Raw genomic sequence first — 23,299 nt, forward strand, 5'->3', positions numbered from 1 at the left:
ATCACCACCACTATCACTACACAAAAATTAATAGCATAGATAGATTTATGAGATTAGAAAGACATCAAATGTTCTACAGGCTAATTTCCAGCAGTTTTTCTCTCAGATTCATTTGTGATAATGGAAGGGCAAACAAAGAGAGGAGAAACCTAGGTGCTCAACAGACCACCCCAAAAGGGTGGTGGAGCTACCCCTTTTTCCTCCGGAGGGAGCCCACAGCAACCAAACCACACAGGTTCCCTCCACTCCAAAAACCCCCCACTAAAAGCAGGTTCTTTTGGATGTGCGTGGGTACCACCATCAGTGTGCCATTATCACTGTGGCACATCCATGATGCAAGCACCATGCAGCGACATATGGATGCGCACCCTGTGTGGGTGGGGCCGCACAGTCATGGCGATACTCATATGTAGTAGGGTTCGGGAGCATGCAGTTGCTGCATGCTCCCAAACCCTAGTATCGTCGGCAGCACACCGCTTTTGGCCTGTGTGTACTGGGCCCTAATTCAAGGAGAAAATGGAGTGTGTTTATCCATTGGTAGCAGTTAGGAAAGAGAAGCGCAATTCAGACTGCACTCCTCTACCTAATTACCTTAACTCAGCAAGTCTAACACATATAAAGAGTGCACTATTTCAGTCCTCATGCCAGGTCATTAACCTAAACTATAAATAAACTAGCTCAAGAAACCATTACTTATGTTCTACATGCAGAAAGAAAATTCAGAGCCAAAATTTAATTCAACTTAGGGATGAAACAGACTGCCCAAAGACTGCTGCTTGAAGCCTCCCCAAGAATGCTGGATTGGGGCCACGGCAACCACACGCCGCAGCCCCAATCTGCCTTTTTGCTGGCCGAAAAAGAAGCGCAAACAGCCGCTCCTTTTTGCACCACCAAAAAGCCAGCTTTTCGGCCCCACCTCAGCTGGAAGACAGCTTTAAGGGGCTCTGGCAGTGTGCAGCATCTAAACACTGTGCTGTTGGGCAGCTGGGTGGCGCGAAGCTGGCTTCCGGAAATCTTGGAGGAGTACATCGTGTGTACGCCATGGGCTCAAAGCTGGTAGAAAGCAGGCTTTTATGCTGATCTTTTCCAACTCTTATTTAAAATTACTTCAGCTGATGAGTGCCTTACTTACTTTTTGCAATGTCCACACCAAGGAGCATAAAACTCTACCATCCAGATGTCATCGCTGTTCAGGACATTCTTATCAAAGGTGTCATCTGTTAGTTCGATCACATCCTTTTTCCGTGAGCCTCCACTTTCATAGCTACTCTGTTGTTTGAAACACACAAACAGAGCATCTCAAATTTGTTCAGAACATGCTTACATCAGATCCAGTGTTACCCATGGGGCTCTGGTTTCTGGCTACAACAAAACAGAGCCCTCCCCCCCCTCTCTGGGTGTGTTGGTATATTGTCAAGCCACACAACATCTAATCAGGGTGCTGTGTAGATTGGAGTATCACCTGTCTGTTTCCAGGATCCTTATTTTGTAATTTCATTTGCAAGCGTGTTTTTAAAAACATTTACCTTGTAAGCCATTACAGAGATGTTACTGTTAAAACTAGGAAAAATGTATTACATTTTTTGTCATTTTACTCTGTCTTTCTTCAAACTCATAATATACTCTTTTCTTGTTTATTCTTCTGACATCATTGTCTTTTCCTCTGCATCTCAAAGTATGTAAATTCCACTTCCTATTTCTCGAACTCTGAATGTTCAACAGGTATGCTATTTATAAGTACACTTCCAGCAGCCTTCCTTAGCCTGTTGTTTTGAATTACAGTGAACTGCATTTGCAACCACTGGCAACAATGACTAGAGTTGCTGGGAGCCGAAGTGCAAAACACCTACAGGACACCAGATGAGAGAATGCAATTCCTCTTAAAATCCACCAGTTAAATTCCAAAAGGTTACGCATTTTAATCCAACACTGGAAAGTATTGTCTCAATTACTAGCACTTTTGTAGAACCACCAGAGCTTGAAAATTTTACTTCTTTAGTCTACATTTCCCAGAATGTGGGGATTCTGGGTGTTAAGAGTCCAGAGGGTAATTTTTCTGACAAGAAATTTAGAAAATAGAGTGGGTCTTTGAAATAAGCAATATGTTGTTATTGCCTATAGGTACCTGTTTTCCAGAACTATAGCCACTTCCTCTGCCACCAAGGCGATCTTTTACCAGTGACCGGAGAGCACTTAAAGCGGCATCAACAATAGCATCACTTGTCCTAGCCCCTGAGTCAAAAGAGAATAATAAAATGATCAACAGCAAAGTCCAGACACCCAACAGGTCAACAGCTAGTCACACTTTCCACTGATTGATTTGAAAAGTACCTGAATGCTTTCCCCAGCAGGGAGAAAAACCCACTGCCCACTACCCAATTATGTATCAGGAGAAATTACATTTGCAAGAAGGACTAATGTAGTCAATAAAGAGCACTAGAGAACTTTGCATTTGACAAATTGGTGCCCCTGCAGCAGAGATGGAGAAATTCTGGGCCTAATCTGCCTATGCATCCTCTATGCCCTGAAAAAACTGAGTACAGTCCTTCCTCCATTCTTGCAGTCTTCAGACTCATGTCCCTCACTTATATGCGAGGGAGGAACAGAGGGGGAAAGAATGGGGCATGTGCCTGTGGGGCATGCCCACATGCCCCTGAACCTATACTGAAGCTAATGGTGCTCAAATACGTATAAGCCAAACTGTTTTCCCGTGGGGGTCTGGAACAGGGGCAAAAAAGGAGGGGTGACTGTATATCTTATGTTCAGTCTGCAACTATTAGAAGATATGCCCCTCCCCGTCCACACTCTCTCATCTCAGACTACTGACAGGAGACAAAACAACCTCCATGCCTCCTACCCCAGCATGGTGAAGTTACATTTCTAAAACACTACCACTGGTTCCATAGAAAAGTTTGTTAATGTAGTGCAGTGGTTTGAGCACTGGCCTATGGCTCTGGAGATAGGGTTTGAATTCCCACTCAGCTCTGGAAACCCACTGGGTTATCTTGGAGCAGTCACATTCTCTCAGCGTCAGAGGAAAACTAAGGCAAACCCCTTGGAACAAATCTTGTCAAGACAACTTCGTGACAGGGTTGCCATAAGTCAAAAACAACTTGCAGGCACACAACAACAACAATTTGACCAGAGGGGGGCATTTTCAGGGAGCAAAAGGCCACCTCTTGAGGGGAAAGGACTAAACTTTCTCTGCCTAACACTGTGACCCTGCCTCAAATCCCCTCCACATACATACATATTAAACTTTTCAAAAGCCATTGATGGACAAAACCCACTGGTGCTACTGACTTTTTTTCAAATGCTTAGGGAAGGTATTTTCAGCAAGAGTGTGTGGGTGCAAGAACATCAGAGTGAGTCTGAGCCTGTCACCAGTATCTGGGCAATTAGACTGATAGTCATATGCCAGCAGGGAGATGGGTTTTGTCCATTGCTGACAGATGATCCCTGACAAACTTGATCAGCGTTCATCTGACACCAAGGCTAAAAATCTATTCTGCAGCAGACCATTACCACAATGTTCCTTGCTCCAGCTGAAACACTACCAAAGTAGGGAAGGTGTGACTGTCTTGGAATGCTCCAGGTTCATCCCCAAAGTAAAAGACAGATGTTAAAACAACTTTCCCACAATTTCATTATACTAAAAAAAAATGATAGAATTATCTCTCCTAACTTGTCAGGCCTTATATTGTAAAGAAGAAGAGAATCTTCTTAGTTGTTCTCCTCAGTTAAATACACAAGACTCAACAATAATAAACTGTTAAAGTGATAGCAAAATTGGTCAATTGCAGCAAAATTAACAAAGGGCCTGTACAGACAGGCCAAAATAAAGCTGATTCGGGTCACTTTGGAGATATACTGTTTAAATGAGACAAACATCTTAAGAGGCCAGAAACTGCACCAAAGCCATGCTCCAGTCCTCAGGACTGGAACGTAGCTTTGGTGTGGCTTCTGGCCTCTTAGGATGCATGCATCATTTAAACAGCATACCTTCAACGTGACCTGAAGCAGCTTTATTTTAGCCTGTCTGTATGGGCTCAAAGATTCCTGTAGCATCTTATATTTATTATAGCATGTGTTTCTGTGGACTAGACCCCCCTCCATTGTTTACACAAAATGCACCACTTAAAAGAGTACCTTGATAATCTTCTGCTTTGTTCTTATTGGCACCAAATATCTTGATAGTGGGAAAGCCCTTGACACCATACTGACCAGCTAGGGACTGATGTTTATCTGCATCGACTGCTCCTACTTTCACAACACCCTATAAGAAAGGAAGAACTTTACATTAGTTAGGATTAGTGCATTTGAAAAAGAAACAAACAAAAAATCTACAAGCAACAGGATATTTTGCTGAATGTGGACTATAGTAATATAATAAGCAAACTATTCACAAACACATGATTTCAGGTCTCCTGAACCAATAAAATTCTCTTCAACTAAAAGTTACTTCTAGTTCAGAAGAAAGTAACTGTAAGGGGGTGGGGGGAGAGAGATAACAAAAAAAAAAAAACCCAAGAATGTTTACATCAGGGGTTCTCAAGCTTTTTGTCCTTATGACTTCCTTTACATCTACATGCTGACATTGTGTCCCTCTGTTTGATGTAGTAAAAATTGTTTGGTGTGGGTATTTTTGTTGACACATTCATGTATGTTCATAAATATATAGGAATATACTCATGTGGTAGCATCTCATCCTGAGAATTTGGACAGTGATGGGACACAAGGAGAGAAAAGAAGTGGTGACCATAATCCAGTGAGCTTCCCTGTTTTCCTCTTCCTCTTCCTCCCACAGACAAAAGTGGCTGCTTCAAGTTCCCTCCTTGTCTCTCTCTTCCCCTCCAGGAGAGATAGTTTTCCCAATGTGAATGTGCCGACAAAAATACACACACCAAACAAGTGGAGGAGGAGGGATCAGGGCCTCTAAGTTTCATGCTGCTCTTAAGCAATTCTCCTTCCCACCTGGGTCCTGCCCCACAATTTGAGAACCACTGATTTAAATCAATTGAAGAAAATCTTCTGTCTTGTGAATAGGTGACAACCAGCTCCAAAGAACTTATGGATGTGACTACATTTAACTTGCTAAAGGTACTGTGATCACAGAGGATACTGTAGGCAAGTACTTTATTTGCTATCAGTGAATTAAATTGTTACTATGCCACCACATTTGTCAAGATCTATTACAACAATGGCTGATTTTATCTGCAAAGAAATAAGCTAAGTGGCACACCTGAGCTCGATGCACTCCCCAGCAATAGACAATTTTTTTAAGTGGTTGCCTTTCCACATAGCACCCCACCACTCTTACAGCTTAACCTATCTCATATGATTATTTATAATAAAATGTGCTATAACTGGGACTGTCATCTAACAAACAAAATCTGACTTGATTTTAGAAATCATACACTCAACCATCAATTAAACTTGCAATATAGATGCATTTGGGCAGTATATGTCTAGAGCATTTTAAAACGATATACTCAAGTTTTCTAAGGGGTATTGATTTTAGTTAACTAAATGTTTTCACAACGTCAAAGGTTTAACCACTTGCCAATTAAACAATGCAGTTCAACTACAGTAACTCTGAGGAAGTGAGACAGAATGCAAGAGAGAGTCCTGCATAATCTAGACAGTAGTATAACTGCGGAAGTTATACAATTATGAAGTCATGGTAACTGAAGGGAGATGAAATAACTGCTTAGTATAAGGTTTCAATAACATTCCAAATAAGATGTAATATTCCAAATCTGATGCAGCTATAGAATTGAAAACCAGCATGCTGAGTTTACAAATTTGGACATTACATAGTAGTCTATATGTAGGCAGCAAATTAGAGAGAACAGTTGCAAAACAGGGGCACTTGAATCTGTTGATACTGCAAAAACAAAACTGGTCTCTTAAACCAGAAGCACTACATCAGAACTTAGTCCTATAAATATTTATTGCTTTCCATTTATTTATATACCTATCTATAGACTGCCTTTCCAAACATGAACCTTACATTAGTAGCACATTAACTATGGTGCTTATGCATTCATTACTCTGCAACAGGATATGGATCTACAATTACAATCCCAAATGTCATTTACAACTCCAGAATTTTGAAACAAAGCTAATACAAAAACATAAATAGCATAACATTATAAATATATAAAATAAAATGTTATATTAGCTAATAAAGGAAAATAAAGGGAAGCCAATGATAGCCTCCCAACAACCAAGTAAAAAAATTGCCACAGCTCAGAATCAGAGCACATGCTTTTCATGCAGGAAAAGCCTCAACATCTCCAGGTAGGTTTGGGAAAGATCTTGGAATGCCAGACATCTGAGCTAGAAGAACCAATAGTGTTGCTCCATATAAACACATTTTCGTTCAGATATATTACTTACTTTCAGTGCTGTGGCAGCTTTCTTCCATTCAGGTGTCAGCCTTTGGCAATGACCACACCTTGTACAGAAGGAGGAACATAAGCAAATTTTAAAACTTTTAAATTTAAAACATTTATTCCAAGCCTCCCCATACAAATCCAGGTACCTAATGCTCTCAGCAGATCAACTTCCAGCCCCTTTGCATCCTCTAAAGATCATGTCTTGAAAGGAGACCATTAAACTGCACAACAAGCAATGAAGAAAAATCTATGGAATGCTACTGATTGAATTTTAATTCTGTAGTTCTCCATTCAGTTTGGAACCAACATCCATCGCTGCTTGAATTTCCTGGACACGTAGAGCAAGCTGAAAGATGTACCAAACTGAGAGAAGTGTCACATACTGAAGAGGAAAAGATACCCTCAAAATAGAAGCTCTCTACTTTTCAAAAGATGCATGGAAAGCAGAAATTCAACTGGCATGGCTCCATCACAGCATTTTCCATACTAGAAGATGAAGCATCACTGGAATTTCTGACTGCTAATGGCGAAGATCCTTGGTCTTGAAATTTCTTGGTTAGGGGAGTAGCTATGTTAATTTGTGGCAGTAAAAACAACAAAGGGTCTAGTGTGATTTTAAATACTAAGAGTCAGACCGTAAGTCAATGATAACTTGTGCATGTGTGCCTTCAAATCGCCTGTGAACTTATGGCAACCCCCTGAATTTCACAGGATTTTTTTAGGCACAGAATACTTAAGAGGCAGTTTTGTCAGTTCCTTCCTCAGAAATACAGCCCACAGCAGCTAGCATTTGTTGGCAGTCTCCCATCCAAATACTAGCCAGAACGAATCCTTCTTAGCTCCAAGAGAAGATGGATCTGGTTCCTCTAGGGTATTTAGGCTCAATGAAAATACATCTGTGCCCAGATGAGTTGCACCTCCTGGTTATAAAAATCAGTGGTCATAAGTTTGCTATTACCCATTTGGAGTATGCACAGGCATTTCTGTGGGACTGGTAACCTGAACCAGGTTGGTGTTCCCTAAAGCTCCACAAATAATAGGGCCCTCTTTCATTAATTTTGTACATATGGACATCAGTGGAAAATGGAAATGATCAAGGCCAATATGTCTGGACCTGCTCCTGCTGCTCACATGGCCAATCTGACTAGGGATGCTAGGAGCTGTAGTCCAAAAAAGGTAACTATTCCAAGCAGTGCTATACACACACCTGATCAGATTAACTGATCATTGTAATGGTTCTGGCCAGACATTCTGGGGCAAGAGATAGAGGAAATGTTCACAGGAGGTCAACTATACACAGAAAAAGTTGTTAACATAATATCCCTAGTAATTATTCTCCAAAACACATGATTCAATTACAACATACCATGGGGCATAGAATTCTACTAGCCATAAGCTGTCACTCTGAATAACCTCTCTGTTGAAATTTGTTGGTGTCAGTTCTATAACATCATCGCTGGAAGAATACAAGGTGTTGACTGCCAAGAAGAGTGTGCAGCTTACTGTTCCTACAAAAAATACAAATTAAAAAAAATTAAAATTTCTTAAAAGACCATCAACAGCTTAGCTGTATTAATGGCCAAGAAAACCCATGAAGAAAAGGGACACAAGAGAAACCTCACTCTCATTCACTCTCTCACTCTCTCTCTCTCTCTCTCTCTCTATATATATATATATGGACAGGAACTGCTAGGGGGCTGACAAACCCACAATCCACCTCTGCCGTTAATGCTCATAAAAAACATGTACTAGTGATTTCTGGGTTCCCCCCCCCCCCCAATATTCTATTGCATTTCTGGGGAAAGCATGTTCCATGTATACCAGAGTATTTGTGGCTGTAGAATTAAGTGTATTCCTCAATATCAAATATCCAAACATGCAGGACGAGAAAACATATTTTCACATAAGGTAGAACATTTATTCTGAGTTGCTGACAATCTCCTTTTCTATAAAATGATTATTGTTATTCTAAAAATAATGTTGCTTCCCCTGGAAAATAAACTTTTTGTTATAAAACCTGCAAAATTAAGAAACAGGTAGAACTGTATTTATTGCCAGAGAGAGAGAGAGAGAGAGAAGAGCAGAGCATTAATGCTATTATGGACAATTGCCTACCCATTGGCACAGTGATGTGCAACTGAGTAAGAGCCAGAGGCCAATTCTCACCTGCCAGGCCACACACTCAGCTTTCAAGATCTTTGCAAAAATTGTTACTATTGCATTTTTGAGGTACAATTTGATGTAAATAAGAGGTATTTAGGGGTAGTGAGTGCTTCTGCTAGGGTGCAAAACCACCCCCATCTTGCTGGGGAGGGGGGGGGGTTAAGGAGATTGGGGAACAGGCAGAGGGCAAGGGCCTTCCAAAATCCTGCAAAAGCAAGACAGACTGAGCTGAAAGAACTATATCCTGTGAATAGGGTTGCCATAAGTCAGGACCTCCAAACCGGGACAAATGTAGGGCAAATGTAGGACAACCTTTTCAAATGTAGGGCACATTTTATAAAAATGGAGGACATGCGGAAAAAATTGATGCTTTTTAAAAATGTTAATATAAATGCATGTTTCTTAGGCATGATCAAAATGGAGGACATTTGGGCATTATTCCTAGTCAGATGGCAAAAATGGACTTCCTTTTCTGCCCAAACCACCCCCCTCCATTCCAAAACACACACAACAGCACATTTGGGCACTTCCCGTGGCTTTACTTAACATGGCCTCTTGCATAGTTCAGAGGCTTATTCCATAATCAAACCCCTTGAGTTTAACACTTAGCATGGTTTAACATGGCTATGCATATTGAACATGTCAAGGTGGTTTCACAAGAAGTGGATCTGCCGTTTCAGGTTTCTTGCACCAACTCTACTTCTCAGAAGTGTGTACTTAGTCAAGGGACTTTGATTTTTTTTCACTGCACATGAGTTTGTAAAAATCAGAGCAGCTAACATTGGCCATGCCTGAGAGGCTTGCTGATATCAATATCACCATCACCATCATCACCATCATTGTCACAACAAGGGAGACTTGTTAGCATTAAAAGCACAAAAAATACACCAAAACCACACTTTGGAAGGTGACACTCTCTCAACTTCAGAAGCTGACTCAAATCACATCATCACCACACTATCCTTGTCGAAGCAAGGGACAATTGTTAGCATTAAAAGCATCAAAAATACACAGAAAAGGCACTTTAAAATGCACTTTAAAAATATAGTTTAAAAATACAGCTTAAAATGTACTTTAAAAATACAGCTTAAAAATACAGCTTAAAATGCACTTTAAAAATACAGTTTAAAAATACAGCTTAAAATGCACTTTAAAAATACAGTTTAAAAATACAGCTTAAAATGCACTTTAAAAATACAGCTTAAAAATACAGCTTAAAATGCACTTTAAAAATACAGTTTAAAAATACAGCTTAAAATGCACTTTAAAAATACAGTTTAAAAAATACAGCTTAAAATGCACTTTAAAAATACAGTTTAAAAAACACATACAGTACTTGCTCCTTCTCCTTCTCTTCCTCTTCATCCTCCTCCTCCTCCTCCTCCTCCCTGGCACCAAAAAAGGGCAAAGGAAATGGCCCTTTCCTTTCCCCTCTGGCTGCAGCCCAGCCCAACAGAGGAGGAACTCCTCCTCCTGAGTCTGGCTGGCCAATGGGGGCAGACTGGGGCTGGAACAGCCCCGCCCCCTGCCAGCCCTCACAGGCTCAGGCCTGGAGGACCCAGCCTCAGGAGGAGGAAGTCCTCCTCATTAGCCCTGCGCGCAGCTCTGCAAGGGCCAGCAAAGGCAACCTCATCCACCCGGGACAAGGAGGAAACCGTGCAGGGACGCCCCCTAGTGGTCAAAACCCGGGATTGTCCCGCCCCCAGCCGGCTTATGGCAACCCTACCTGTGAAACATCATCTCAACAAGATAATATACAAGATACAACCTGACCATATCACTTTGATGCTAGTTATTGCAAGCCAATTTCCTACAAGATGTACAACTGCTCCCGGTTTTCTTACCTGTTGGCCCTACTACAGAATTAACAGAGGGAGGAGGCTTATTCTGTTGAAAGGTACCACTCTATGCAGGTTTTGAGGCAGCAAACCTTCTTCTAGTTGTTGTGGAAATATGATTCAAGTACTATTGTTACCACAATGGAAGCAATCTGGGCTTCTTGTGATGAACTCCCTTACAGGATATGAAGCCTTAGTACTGAAACACTGTCACACATGTGCCGTCTTTTCCTGACTTCCTTGGCATTTGCTACCAGAAGTATAGAGGACAGCTTGCCTCCCTTATCCGAAATGCTTGGGACCAGAAGTGTTTTGAATTTGTCTGGATTTTGGAATACTTCCATATACATGGAACATCGCCTTGTGCAGGGGATCTGTTATGGACCCCCCTGCGTAAGGTGAATTCTGCCTATGCTTGAGCCCCATTCAAGTGAATGGGGCTTGTGCGCGTGGTGGCGTGGCAACAAGCACACGCTGCCCCACGTGCTCCCGCGCAGCTTTGGCACATACACTCAAAGCCACGTATAACTCGGGTGCACTATACATGCCAGTAATAAGATACCTTGGGAGATGGCAGTCAACTCTAAACATTACATTTTTTTTATGTTTCATATATACCTTAAACACAGACTGTAGGTAATTACACAGTGGTTTTGATAATTTTGTACAAGAATCAAAGTTTGTAAACACTGAACCATCAGGAAGGAACGGTGTGGCTATCTTGGCCATCCATGTGAACCATGTTGGATTTTGGAGTATTTCAAATATTGGAGTATTCTGAATTCTGGATAAGGGATACTCAACCTGTATAGGTATGTACTACTCTACTTTGTGTTGTAACTCAAAGTTTTGGATTCTAGAATATTTTGGAATTCTGGATAAGGGATACTCAACCTGAATGTATTTCTGAACCTAACCAGCTATTTATCTACAGTTACAACTACCCTTCACAGTGTCAATCAAAGCTGCTCAGGAAACAGGCCTAACTCCTACTATCAATTCCAGCCAACACAGACCCAGTCGATCGATGTAACTGCTGACTTATTAAGTTACTAATGATTCAATGGGTCTATTCTACTTGGAACTAACAAAAAGATTCAGGCTTTAGTCTGCATGTCCTCAAAGGCACCCAGCTTATCACTGACTCTAGACATCCTGTGTGTCCCTGTCGTCAAATAACAAGAACTTTGTGAGTTCACAAAATCTCTGCAGGTTCCCTAATGTTATGAAACAGCAGTACCTGGACACTAGACCCTAACTACAGATCCTCCAAGGCTTGATGTTTTTATCCATGATATGCCCCTGCAAGGAGTAATATGCTTAAGACAAATAAATTCGACTTTGTTAGTGTACTTTATGTCCATGTCTTGAGTATATGCCATGTCTATTTGTTTCAATGATTACGTGGTAAAAATGCTTTCTGTGAAAAGTAAGCCAAAGATTTCTAGCAATGTATCTTTGTTTCCATCTTTCTTTGGTCCTGGACATTCCCAAATGTTATCTATAACTACTCCAGATTAACTGCCTGGGGATGTCTGTAGCAGATATTTCCATCCCTTTTTCTCTGTCAGTATCTCTGTTTGGTCCTACCTGGATAGGAGTCAATGAGTGTACACCTGCTGCGGAAGGGCAGGGCAAATACTCATTCAAACACTCCCATTTCTTTGCATTGTATTTCAGCCAGAAAATGGAATATTTTTTGCCCCAAAACAATCTCACTGTGTGAAATGAAAATATACCTCATGGCAAAATGTATCAGATTTTGAGCAGCATTTTCCCCCTGATGTTTTCTGAGTGCAAAAGAACAATGTATGTACAAATGACTGTACATGGCAGTTGGCTGAAACTCAGAGACATCGTTTGAAAGTTTTGAGGCGGCAAAGTCATAAAGGTTTACCTTGCAGGTCAAGCTCTTCTGTAAATGCTACAACCAAATTTGACACTAGTCAGACAAGGATTCATTTGGTGCCCTGTCTCTCTTCATGCAATCCTCATTGCTCAGAGAATAAGGTAAATTTCTATCACTCTTCAAGTTTCTTGGAACTGTGTATGCCTGTATATTCAATTCTCGATATACCTGAAGGTATGCATAGTACAGCAGGTTCCATGGTTCCTCGATCTCTCGTAGATTAAGTCATGGACAGAGAGAGAATCTCTGGCCTCCATATGGCCCAAGAGAATTATGCTTGTCTTTATAGGCTACAGGGGAGAGAAACCTAACTATTAGCCCCAACTTAGTGGTCCAACGCTACACCACACTGACTCTATGATGCATTCTGCATGACTGGGATAGTTCCAAAGGAAGTCTCCCTCCCAATGCATCCATCCCAGGCAACCCATGAAAAGACACTTTGATGGAACAGACCTCCTGTACAGTGGTCCCTCCAAATTCACTGGGGTTAGGGATGAAGGATTCATGTGAATGCAAATTAAAAACAACAACACTATTATTTTTTACCTAAGAACATCTTTCTAGGAATCTCTAGGTCCTCCAGTACACCTCTATGGTCAACATCTGACAAAGCTGATCAAATAATCATGCAGAAGGACCTACAAATGCCTAGAGAAATGTTTTCTCTAGGGATTTCTAGGTCATCCAGCACAATTCTATGGTCAACCTCTGGCAGAGTTTCACTGGAGGACTTAAGAGATTCCTAGAGAGAACATATTAATCAAATCCGCAAAAGTCAAAGCCACAAATGTGGAGGTTCTGTAGATGATTCCATGAACAGAATTCCTGGTTAATGTAATTAATGGGACTGGCCACCAGCAAACTATACAGATTATTAATTCCAACACACATACACCCTACCTGTAGACATTGTACTACATTACAAACTGAGAAAAATGAACTTTCTCTTTCTGCTAGAACAATTCTCAAATCAAATCCCTAAGACTCATAAGCAACAGATATGTCAACACCATGCATTCCAGGCTATCTGATGTGGAGAACTGGCAATTTTTTTACAATAAGTTAACAATACATATTTGCCTATTGGCTAAAATTGCTATTTTCTTTCCTGGAACCTACCAGAACTAGCAGCCATTAGCTCAAGGTCCAAGGACCAACATTTTTGAGTAGCGCTGTTTTAACACGTCACTACTACCCAAACAGCAAAGTGTGCCAAAAGAAGGTGAGTTAGAGCAGCCTCGCTAACAAAGTCTGTTTCAGACTATAAAATGGTTTGATGGAAATCTATGAACTCAGAAATTTTGCAAAAAGAAATTACACTACTATCCCTTCAAAAAGACTGCTTCCAGAAACCTGGATGTTCAGTTCCTTCCAGAAGAAAGCTTGTATTGCTGAAGCGGAAACTCCATCCATGGTGATCCACCTAATACAGACCTCAGAGCAAGACCCGCCTCTTCCTCCAATCCCGACTCTTGAATCTATAACAAAGAAGATCCTGCCTATCTCCTATCCTTGATCACAACTAGTGGGAACTCCTTTCCTGGCTTACTCCTCCTCAAAGTAAAGCCACTTCTTAGTGAAGCACCAGATGAAAAGGATGCACATGGCACTTCAGCTGAGCATAATGTCATGGGGTCCATTAGTCTAGTCCAGTAGTTCCCAAACTTTAGTGTTCTAAATGTTTTGGACTTCAGCTCCCAGAATCCATGACTGCTGGCCAAGCTGTCTAGGGCTCCTGTGAGCTGAAGTCCAAAACACCCAGAAGACAAAAGTTTGGGAATCACTGGCCTAGTCAATGGCAGGAGAAAAACTCTGACTCCAGTTCTCCACACCCACCTAAGAAGGACATCCTGTATAACAAGTGGGTAACTTAAGGCTGTACACCTTTCACCCTGTGTGGAAGCTAGTAATCTTACACTGCTTATCAGTAGTAGGAAGGTTTGCATGGGCACAATCATTGTTTACTCAGAAATAAATTACTGTGCATTCAATGCATTTTATTTTCAAATAAGTGTCACTAAGGACATAAAAAGATCTATCCTGGATCAGACCAAAAGCCTCCCTAGTCCAGGTGGGCTTGCTATCCTCAGATTTGAGCATCTGCAGGTGACAATCCCCATTGTCCTTAATAGTGGAGTATGCACTGCCATTAAAAAACCATAAGACTTGAAGTCCCGTGTTTTTTGGCATCTGTAGGGGGGTCTGGAATGGAACCCCCACGGATACTAAGAGCTGACTGTAGTGCCATGATTCCACTTTAACTACCATGCTTCCACCCTACCGAGTCCTGGGATTTGTAGTTTAGGGAGCAGTACTTAAAAATTCTCAGCCAGAGAGCTCCTCTAGGGACTCATCACTGAACTCTGTGAAAACTGTGGTCAATCCATCAACCATGGGAAGCCTAAAGGTGACAGACAGCAACAAGGACTAGCAGCGATTGATAACTTAACTCCCCTAAGAATCTGCCCAAAAGGTAGCAAATTCTAATGTTTAACTATGTGTTATGTAAAGAATACAGTTGTACCCATTGGGGATCCTGGATCCAAACCCCAGCAGATACCAAGGGGCTACTGTACTTCTGCATGTCTCTCCTGAAATTCCAATTATTCAGCTTCAGCCAATGACTCTGGGTTCCAGTACCTAGTGTATGTGTGGGTGGATAAAACAATAACTATGAAAGTGGTGTAGTGTTTAGCACTGGACTAGGCCCTGGATGAGATCCCATCAGCCACGAAGCTGACCCTGCACCAGTCACTCTGTCTCAGCCTAGCCTACCTCGCCGGGATGCCATCTTGCCAAAACTGAAGGGATGGAAGATGACCATAGTGCCACATCATGTGCTGCATGGAAGAAAATCAGGAGATAATTTTAAAATCATAAGCAGTCCTTCTTCCCCTCCACACCTCTCCAGACACTCCTCTCCTGCTTCAGCCAGCATCAAATTGAAATGTTGCCAGGCAAAGCCAGATCCTTCATTGCAATAGATGTGATTGCTGGCATTATGGCCTACCTTCATGGATCCTAAACAGGCCTCTTGAGAGCCAGTATGGTGAAGTGGTTTAAGCACTGGACTAAGACTCTGGGGACCAAAGTTTGGATCCCAGCTCAGCCATGGAAACCCACTGGGTGGCCCTGGGCAAGTCACGCTCTCTCAGCCTCAGAGGAGGGCAATAGCAAGCCCCCTCTGAAGGAACTTGAAAACAAAACCCTATGATAGGTTTGCTTTAGGGTTGCTATAAATAAAAAAAAAATGACTTGGAGGAACACAGCAATAAAATACAGCCTGGAAAGGACCCCAAAGTTTCTGTCTGGCCTCTGTGAAAAATCTGCTCCTTGCTAAAAGAGAAGTGGGAGGTGGCTGCCCTTGCCTTGCTCCCCCAGAAAGAGGAGGAGGAGGAGGATCCCACTCCAAAAGGCAGCACCAGATTCAAAGGGGGGGGGGACTTCCCCACCATGATCCAAAAAAAAAAAAAAAAGATTTTATGGCCTGATCCCAGAATCACATGCAACCCACTCTCCTTTTCAGCCTGAGCAAGAAGGGCCTTTTTCCATACCCCTTCCGGCTCGGATTCCCCAGTATCTCAGTTTGCAACTATGCCTTGCCCGTGTCAGTTAATAGAGCCCCAAATCTGCTGATCCCCAAATCTGCTGGTCCCCTGGCTCACTGATCCTCAGACCTAGTGGTCACTCCATCTGCTGATCATCCCATCTACTGATTCCCAGACCTATTGATTCCCTATCTACTGATCTCAGATCCACTGATCACCCCTCTATTGATCCCCAGATCAACTGATCACTCCATCCACTGATCTTCAGACCAACTGATCACCCCATCAACTCATGCCCGGATCTACTGATCACCCCATCTACTGATCCCCAGACCTACTGGTCACCCACCTTATTCATCCCCAGATCTACTGAGCAACCCACCTAGCCACCTCCATATCAAATGATCCCCCATCTATTGATCTCCAGAATTCCTGATCCCCCATCCTATTGATCCCCAGATCTATTGATCCCTGCAAAGAGCAGCCCCTCCCTCCTCTTTCCAGCCAGGGCAGCTCCTCCACCAAGAGCAGCAGCAGCAGCAGCAGCAGCAGGTGCCCTTCCCATCCCCTTCTGCTTGCCCTCCCTCCCTTACCCAGGAAGAAGCCCCTCCGTGCCAAGGCGCCCATGTTGCCTCCTTTCCTTCTTCTCCCTGCAGAGCGAGCGAGGCCTCTGGGCTCTGCCCTTCCCTTCTGCCAGCAGGACCCAGAAATGCTCCGCGAGCCCAGCCGTGGCTGGCGCTGATTGGCCCTCCCGGAGTTCCCTTCATTTGCATAGCCAATCAGAACACGACGGATCAGGACCCGAGCGGAGGAGGGGCCAATGGCGCCTGGCGCAAAGGAAGGAAAGAGAGCAGGCTGAGCCCTTCCTGCATCCGCACTGGAGAAATAACCCGGTTTGGCACCCCTTTTTACTCTTTGTCTGAATCCTATAGAATTCTGGGAGTTGGAGTTTGTTGTGGGCCCAGAGCTGAGCACAACATACTCCAACTCCCAGAATTCCATAGCATTCAGACAGACAAAGTCAAAGCGGTGCCAAACCGGGTTATTTCTCCAGTGCGGATGCAGCAAAAGGTCCAGACACACACTGCAGAAATCATCCAGTTTGAGACCGCTTTAACTGTTCTGGCTCAGTGCTAGGGAATCCTGGGAATTGTAGTTTATTGTGGCTCCAAATCTCTCTGGCAGAGAAGGCTAATTGTCTCATAAAATACCATTCCCAGGATTCCCTAGCATTGAGCCAGGGCAGTTAACGCGCTCTCAAACTGGATTACTTCTGCAGTGTGTTTTGGACCTATACTCGTACTTATTTTATCCTGGTATCCATCCCAACTATCAGGTTGTAAAAACCTCATGCTGCTGCTGCTGCTGCTGTTAAAATGCTATGATGTAAAGCATTTTTATCCTGCTTTTTAGGTGACAAAAAGTACGCCTTGAGTGGCTTGCAAAGATGAATAGATGTTGTGCACCATATACATTATGCTTGGGACCAGAAGTGTTTGGGATTTGAGAGGTGCTTTTTGTTTTGTTTTTGGGGTGTTTGGGGATTTTGATATCTTGGGGATGGAACCCAAGTTTAAACACAAAATCCATTTACGTTTCATATACACCTTATACACATAGCCTGAAGATAATTTTATACACAACATTTTCAATAATTTTGTACATGAAACAAAGTTTGTGTACACTGAACCATCAGAAAGCAAAGGTGTCGCTATCTCAGCCACTCATGTAGAAAACTTTGAATTTTGGATTTCAGAAATCCAGATAAGGAAGACTCAACCTGTAATTATTATTATTATTATTATTATTCAGATTAATCTCTAGGAATCCAAGCGGATTACAACAGTAAAGCAAAATACAGTTAAAAGAGAATACATTAAAAATTCTAAGATCCCCACCCCTCCCTCCAGTCATAAAAGTATAATTAAATGCTAAAAGAAGATTAAACCAAGAAAAGAAGTTTAAAATGTTAATATACAATAACGATTAAAATGAAATAAGAGTTTCAAGCAGGTTCTGGGTAGAATAAAGATAAAGAAGGAGGATAATGGGAGAGAAGGAGAGGGAGGAGGCAGGTCAGCAAGGATTTCTAGTCTGCAAAGGCCTGCTGGAAGAAATCCATCTTAATAGCCTTCTTAAAGGTTTCCGAGGTGGTAATCTGACGGATCTCGCCTGGCAGGTCGTTCCAGAGTCTAGGAGCAGTTGCTAAAAAGGATCGCTGGATCACTGCAGAAAGAAACCTGTAGTCACTCTCTGCCCGCAAGATTACAGACCAAGACAACAAAGACTGCATTCATCGATACCAAGATACTTTAGAAGCTACAACATTTTGGTCTGTCTTCTATCCTCTTGCACCCTCAATGTAATGTGTGACTACCATTTTGTTATTAAAAGTTTGCCCATTAATAGGCTGTACTTGCTAATAGGTTTGTTTCAATGGCTAAGATTGTGTGAGGATTTGTGAGGATTCCAGCTAAACCTTAGGAAAAAGCATCTTGACGGTAAGAGCTCCTCTGCAGTGAAATAGGCTGCCTTGGTGGGTTGTCCCCCTTTGGAGGGCTTTAAACAGAAGTTGGATGGCTCTCTTTCAGGTATTCCTCAGCTGTATATACCTACATGGCAAGGGGTTGGATTAGATGTCCGATGAGGTCTCTCCCAGGTTTATGGTTCTATGAACCCATGTAGTGCTTTCTGGTGTTGACTATCTGAAGTATTTGGAGGACAATTCAAGTAAGAGGTTTGTGGCTCACAGTCTCTTGGGCCCGTTACAGACGGGCCTAAAAGTGCGCGCTCCGCGCGTGCTAGGCTTACAAAGGAGCATCCTTTCCAGACGCTTCCAACCCTAGCATGCGCGGAGCGCACACAAAATGGTGGCGGCTGTTCCACACGGCCGCTGCCATTACAACATCATGACCGCGCTGCCTCTAAATGGGGCAGCGCGGTTGTGACGTAGTGGGGCCGCGCGAGGGCGCATAGAGCGCCCTTTCTGCGGCCCCGGAAGGAGCTCCGTTTCGGAGCTCCTTCCAGGTTTGCGTCACTGGGCGCAGCTTTTACATGGTTTCGCCCAGCGACGCAGAGGAGAAAGGGGCCAAGCAGCCCCTTTCTCCTCCTCCCCGCCACCATCGGGTGTCCTTGGGGCTTGAAGCCCCAAGGACACCCCTTTCCAGGCCGTGGGGAAGTGGTCTTTTGCCGCTTCCTTGTGACCTGGAAAGCGGTGGATCGGGGCCTCGGAGGCTGCCGTTGTGGCAGCTGAGGCCCCGATACACCGGGGAAAGGAGCGCCTACAGGCCTCCCCAAAGGGGCGGTCTGTAACGCACCTTGTTTAGCTAAACAGATTGCCTTCAGAGTCAAGTCTGATCCTCTGATTAAATTTCACCACTGTCGCTATGTGTTAATTGATTTTAATTTGTTATTGTGATCTGTATTTATATATGGTTTTATTGTGGTAATTTTATTCAGGGAGGGAGGGTGAGGATTAAGGGGAAGTCATGGGTTTGTGTTGTTTGGTTATTTTGTATTGTATTAACTTCTGTTGTTACCCGTCTCGATCCCCAAAAGGGAAGAGGTGGAATATAAATAGATATTTTATTTATTTATCTAAGTTATGTTGGTGGCCAAAATACCCTAAAGGCACCATATCCTGTCTGATCTTGAAAGCTAAACAGGGTCAGCCCTGGTTACTACTTAGATGGGAGACTGCCGATGGATACCAGTTGCTGCAGGCCATATTTCAGAGGAAGGAACCAACAAAACCACCTTTAAGGATTCCTTGCCTAAGAATGCCTTGTGAAATTCATGGGGTTATGTTAATGTTACATTAAGCTAAGTGGAATTTCTAAATTAACTTGTATACTATCAGGCTGCCTAGTTATGCATACTTCTGGCATGATGTTGCACACACTGCCTCGATGTCAACAACATTAAAATCCCTTGTCAAGGCAATCTGCACCATAAGATCATCCTGTTGAGAAGTGTGACCGTCCTTGACCTTATGGGAGCGTTTGTTACCATGGATTAGCAAATCCTTCTTAGCTCTCTGGAGAAGTGAATGTCTGGAGGAATGAGTATATAGTGGATGGGCTCCTGCCTGGTTGCTATCAGAAAATGGGTGGCATTGGGTGACTTCTGTTCTGTCTCATTCCTTACAGGATCTCAGTCTTGTCTCTGGTCCTCTGACACAGGTCAATAGGGAATGAGGTGTCGTCTTGATGCCTGTGAAACTTGCTCTTGTAAACTGGGGCTGGAGTGAGGATGACTTGTTCTTGATGTTTATCACACTATACTCTTAAAGTGCTACTATTCCACTTTGACTGCTCTAGCTGCCTCCTGTTGCATTCTGGGATTTGCAGTTTTAAGGAGGGCTATTTAGAATTTTCAGGCAGTTCTCTTAAAGTGCCAGGAGAAATCTCAATGCACCAACAGGATGGTCCCTTAACAGGTAAAACTGGCTGATCATTTGAATAGAGGGATGCACTTCTTCCCTGTGAAGTCGTCAATGTCTCGAGTGCATATAGCTTCTGTAGGACATTTTGCATATGTCTGAATCCATGTACAGCCTGGGCACCATCACCCAAAGGTTGCACTCTATGTCCTTGGCGTCTTCTGAGTCCATAGAGGTCATATTTATTTATTTATTTATTTATTTATTGGGTGTATTTATACTCCACTCTTCAGCCCTAAAGGCTCTCAGAGTGGCTTACAGATAATTATTCAGACGGTTCCCTGCCTTCAGTCATATAATCTAAAAAGACATGTTACAAAAGGAAACAGGAATGGTGGCGGGGAAAAGGATCACGTCCAGTTAGGGATGCCATAACCCAGCGGCCCCCGTGACAAACCCGCTTTTGGGGCCAGGTCCCGGTCCGGTTTGGCCCCCAACCCCCGGTTTGGGGCCTGCACGGCGCCAACCCACCTTCCCCTGCCTCCCTGTGTGGCCGCGCCACCCACCTCCTCCTCCGTTCCAGGCCTTGTGGAGGAAGCAAAGGAGGAGGCGAAGGAGGAGGCGGTGTGTGGGGGGAGGCGGGGGAGGTTGGCAGGGAGGTGGGGAGGGGGCGCGGGCGCGTGCAGGAGGCACACCTCCTTCTCCTCCTCCTCCTCTGTTGCAGGCCGTGCCAAGCGGAGGAGGAGGCAGAGGTGCCTACCTGGCTTGGTGTTTCTTGTGCGCGTGCGCGCCAGGGCAGCAGGCACTTGCCGGCAACCACCCACCGCCTCCTCTGCCTGGCGCGCCTCCGTGCTGGGCACTTTCTTGCTTGGGCCCGGGAGGCAGAGGCAGAGGAGGAGGCTGAGGCGGAGGTGGGTGGCTGCCTGCCTACTGCCTTGATGCTGTCTCCCAGGCCCCAGGGAGGCCTTGGACAAGGTTTTAAAATGTAGGACCTTTTTTTTTAATTTCCAGATGGTGTCAGATGACATGGAGGGAGGGCTCTTTGTAGTACAGTATCTAGAGATCTGGTGCAAGTATGAAGTGCCTTGCTCTGCACAGTTCAGAGCTCAGTCATGGTTTCTTTCTGAATAGAAACACTAAAGTTGTTGCCATCTTCTATCCTAGGAATCAACAGCTGCACCACATTTTGACCGTGTTGCATTTCTCAATCAGCAGCCAGATCTCAGCTTTCACTCTCTCAATGATGTCTACCAGCTGCTGGTTGCTCTTCAACATCCCATTAGGCATGACAAAGACTTCTGTACCCTGGAAGGTCTCTTCAAAGTCTTCCAGTTTTCTCTTTTTCAGACCTTTTCACCACTTTCCCCCCTCCTTCTGAGGGCCCTCATCACTTGCCTTGCCATCTTCACCACCATGCTTAACTTCACCTTTTCCTTCAGTTGCAGCTTCCTTTATACCTTCTACCTTGTAGTTTCCAAGATCTAGAAAACCTGATGTTTCTAGCAGACTTTGATCTACTTCTGAGAAATAGAATTGATGTTTTGGACATTCTTTTGTTGATGTATTGATATGCAACTTCTCTCCTTGTCCAAACGCCTCCATAGAGTCACAATATACTTCACTGTTTGTTAGTCTATTTTTTTTAAAAACATAAACCTTTTCTAGCTGAAGGCAGCTTAAATGTCATTTGTGTTTTAGAACTAATTTAATCTGTTACTGCTTATAGATTTTTATGTAGCATCTGCATTGTTTTATATTTTAAAATTATGATCCCTTCTGTATGATGTTTTGGACATACTTTCTCTGGGATATTAACTGACGAAACTATATAAATAAATAGTTTCTGACCATAGCTGTAGGTTTTAATTTTTTTTTAATTGTACAAAAGAAAAAAACTAATTGAGCTCAAAAATTTACAGTATTGTTGTAATATATATATATATATATATATATATTAAAAATACACATTGGCTAGGGAAAGGCAAATTCCTTTTTTATTGCGTTTAACTTGTACAGTTGCAAATGCGCATCAGATTCTAGCATGCAGGGCTTTGGAGCAGAAAGATACGTCTCTCCTGAAAGTACACATCATCTCTAGTGCAAGACTCAAATGCTTTCATTGTTATAAAAGTAGTAGCCAGTTAAAAAGCGGTTTCCCCAGTGTTAGGAAGAGTACCGAAAGTGAATAGGAACCAAGAGGCAGAATGAATCCTATGTTTCCGTGGCTTTTAAACAAGTCACACTATTTCCTCTGATACTTTTTAAAATGCCTTGGAAACACAGAACCTGTTCTGTCTACTAGTTTTTCCCCTGAGAAATCCAGTGTGGCATTATGGCTGGCATCGCCTGCTATGGGAACTCATGGTGTCACTCCCCCACTGACCTCCTCCTTCTCCTCCCATGACACACCATCCAGAATCCAAGTTAGTAATGCTTTTTCTACTAATGTTACTCATAAACTTTAGTCTTGTCATCTGTACAATCTTTTTCTCTAGTCCCCTTCCAACAATTTTTAAATCCTGATGACTGATACCATTTTAATTGGCCGGAATGTGCCTTTTCTGTGTGTTTATGACACACCTGTCTTTTAAATTGTTGTACTGATTAGCAAATGCCAAGTGTTCACAGTATATATTAACATTTTAATAGCTAGTATTTGAAAGTCTGATGACACAACCTTGGCACAAGAAGGTAAGTGTAGGTTCGCCCTTCTGCAAGCAGGCAATATTTCCTCATAGGAAAGATCATGGAATAGCCAAATGTGGGTTTTTTGGGGGAGGGCACAGCGTCTTGTTCACAGTTTGTATTGATGTATGAGAAACTTGTCATCTGAACAATATTTGGATCAGAAACCATCATGGCTTATCTTTATCCAGCAGCTAGTTCTGTGCTGGTAGTTACTAATATGAAAGCAGCCAGCCACGGAAAGGCATTTCAGAATATAATGAAACCGTTTTCGTTTAGCAACCTGGAATTTCCAAAAGTCTTGAATTCTCTTTCTTTCCAGTCCTAGTTCTGTGCATCATATTGGCAGCAAGCTTTGTTGCAGGACTTGG

The 23,299-nt window shown here is 43.0% G+C and overlaps 1 protein-coding gene and 1 long non-coding RNA gene across 3 annotated transcripts in view; one reads left to right on the plus strand and one right to left on the minus strand.

Moving 5' to 3' along the window:
• The window catches only part of LOC149282366 (protein disulfide-isomerase A6), a 23,724-nt gene extending 7,161 nt beyond the window's left edge, over window positions 1-16,563 (minus strand). The window contains exons 1-7 of one of the 2 annotated variants that reach the window (XM_089498335.1): window positions 16,456-16,499; window positions 15,090-15,154; window positions 7,768-7,909; window positions 6,403-6,460; window positions 4,150-4,276; window positions 2,126-2,232; window positions 1,133-1,269 (exon numbers count right to left, since the gene is read on the minus strand). In XM_089498335.1, coding sequence (XP_089354461.1) covers window positions 1,133-1,269; window positions 2,126-2,232; window positions 4,150-4,276; window positions 6,403-6,460; window positions 7,768-7,909; window positions 15,090-15,138 — 620 coding nt within the window. In that variant the 5' untranslated portion in view covers window positions 15,139-15,154; window positions 16,456-16,499. Of the gene's footprint in view, window positions 1-1,132; window positions 1,270-2,125; window positions 2,233-4,149; window positions 4,277-6,402; window positions 6,461-7,767; window positions 7,910-15,089; window positions 15,155-16,455 lie in introns of both variants that reach the window. The other variant, XM_089498336.1, reaches the window with a different exon arrangement.
• A 1,489-nt stretch (window positions 16,564-18,052) lies between these two features.
• On the plus strand, window positions 18,053-21,813 carry LOC149282367 (uncharacterized). The gene is made up of 3 exons (XR_016277965.1): window positions 18,053-18,194; window positions 20,011-20,091; window positions 21,408-21,813. It is a non-coding gene; the product is annotated as an uncharacterized LOC149282367 (long non-coding RNA).
• The last annotated feature ends 1,486 nt before the right edge of the window (window positions 21,814-23,299 follow it).

This window comes from Sceloporus occidentalis, unplaced genomic scaffold (genome assembly GCF_023333645.1).
Source record: "Sceloporus occidentalis isolate IW3139 unplaced genomic scaffold, rSceOcc1.0.p SCAF_118, whole genome shotgun sequence".
Lineage (NCBI taxonomy): Eukaryota > Metazoa > Chordata > Lepidosauria > Squamata > Phrynosomatidae > Sceloporus > Sceloporus occidentalis.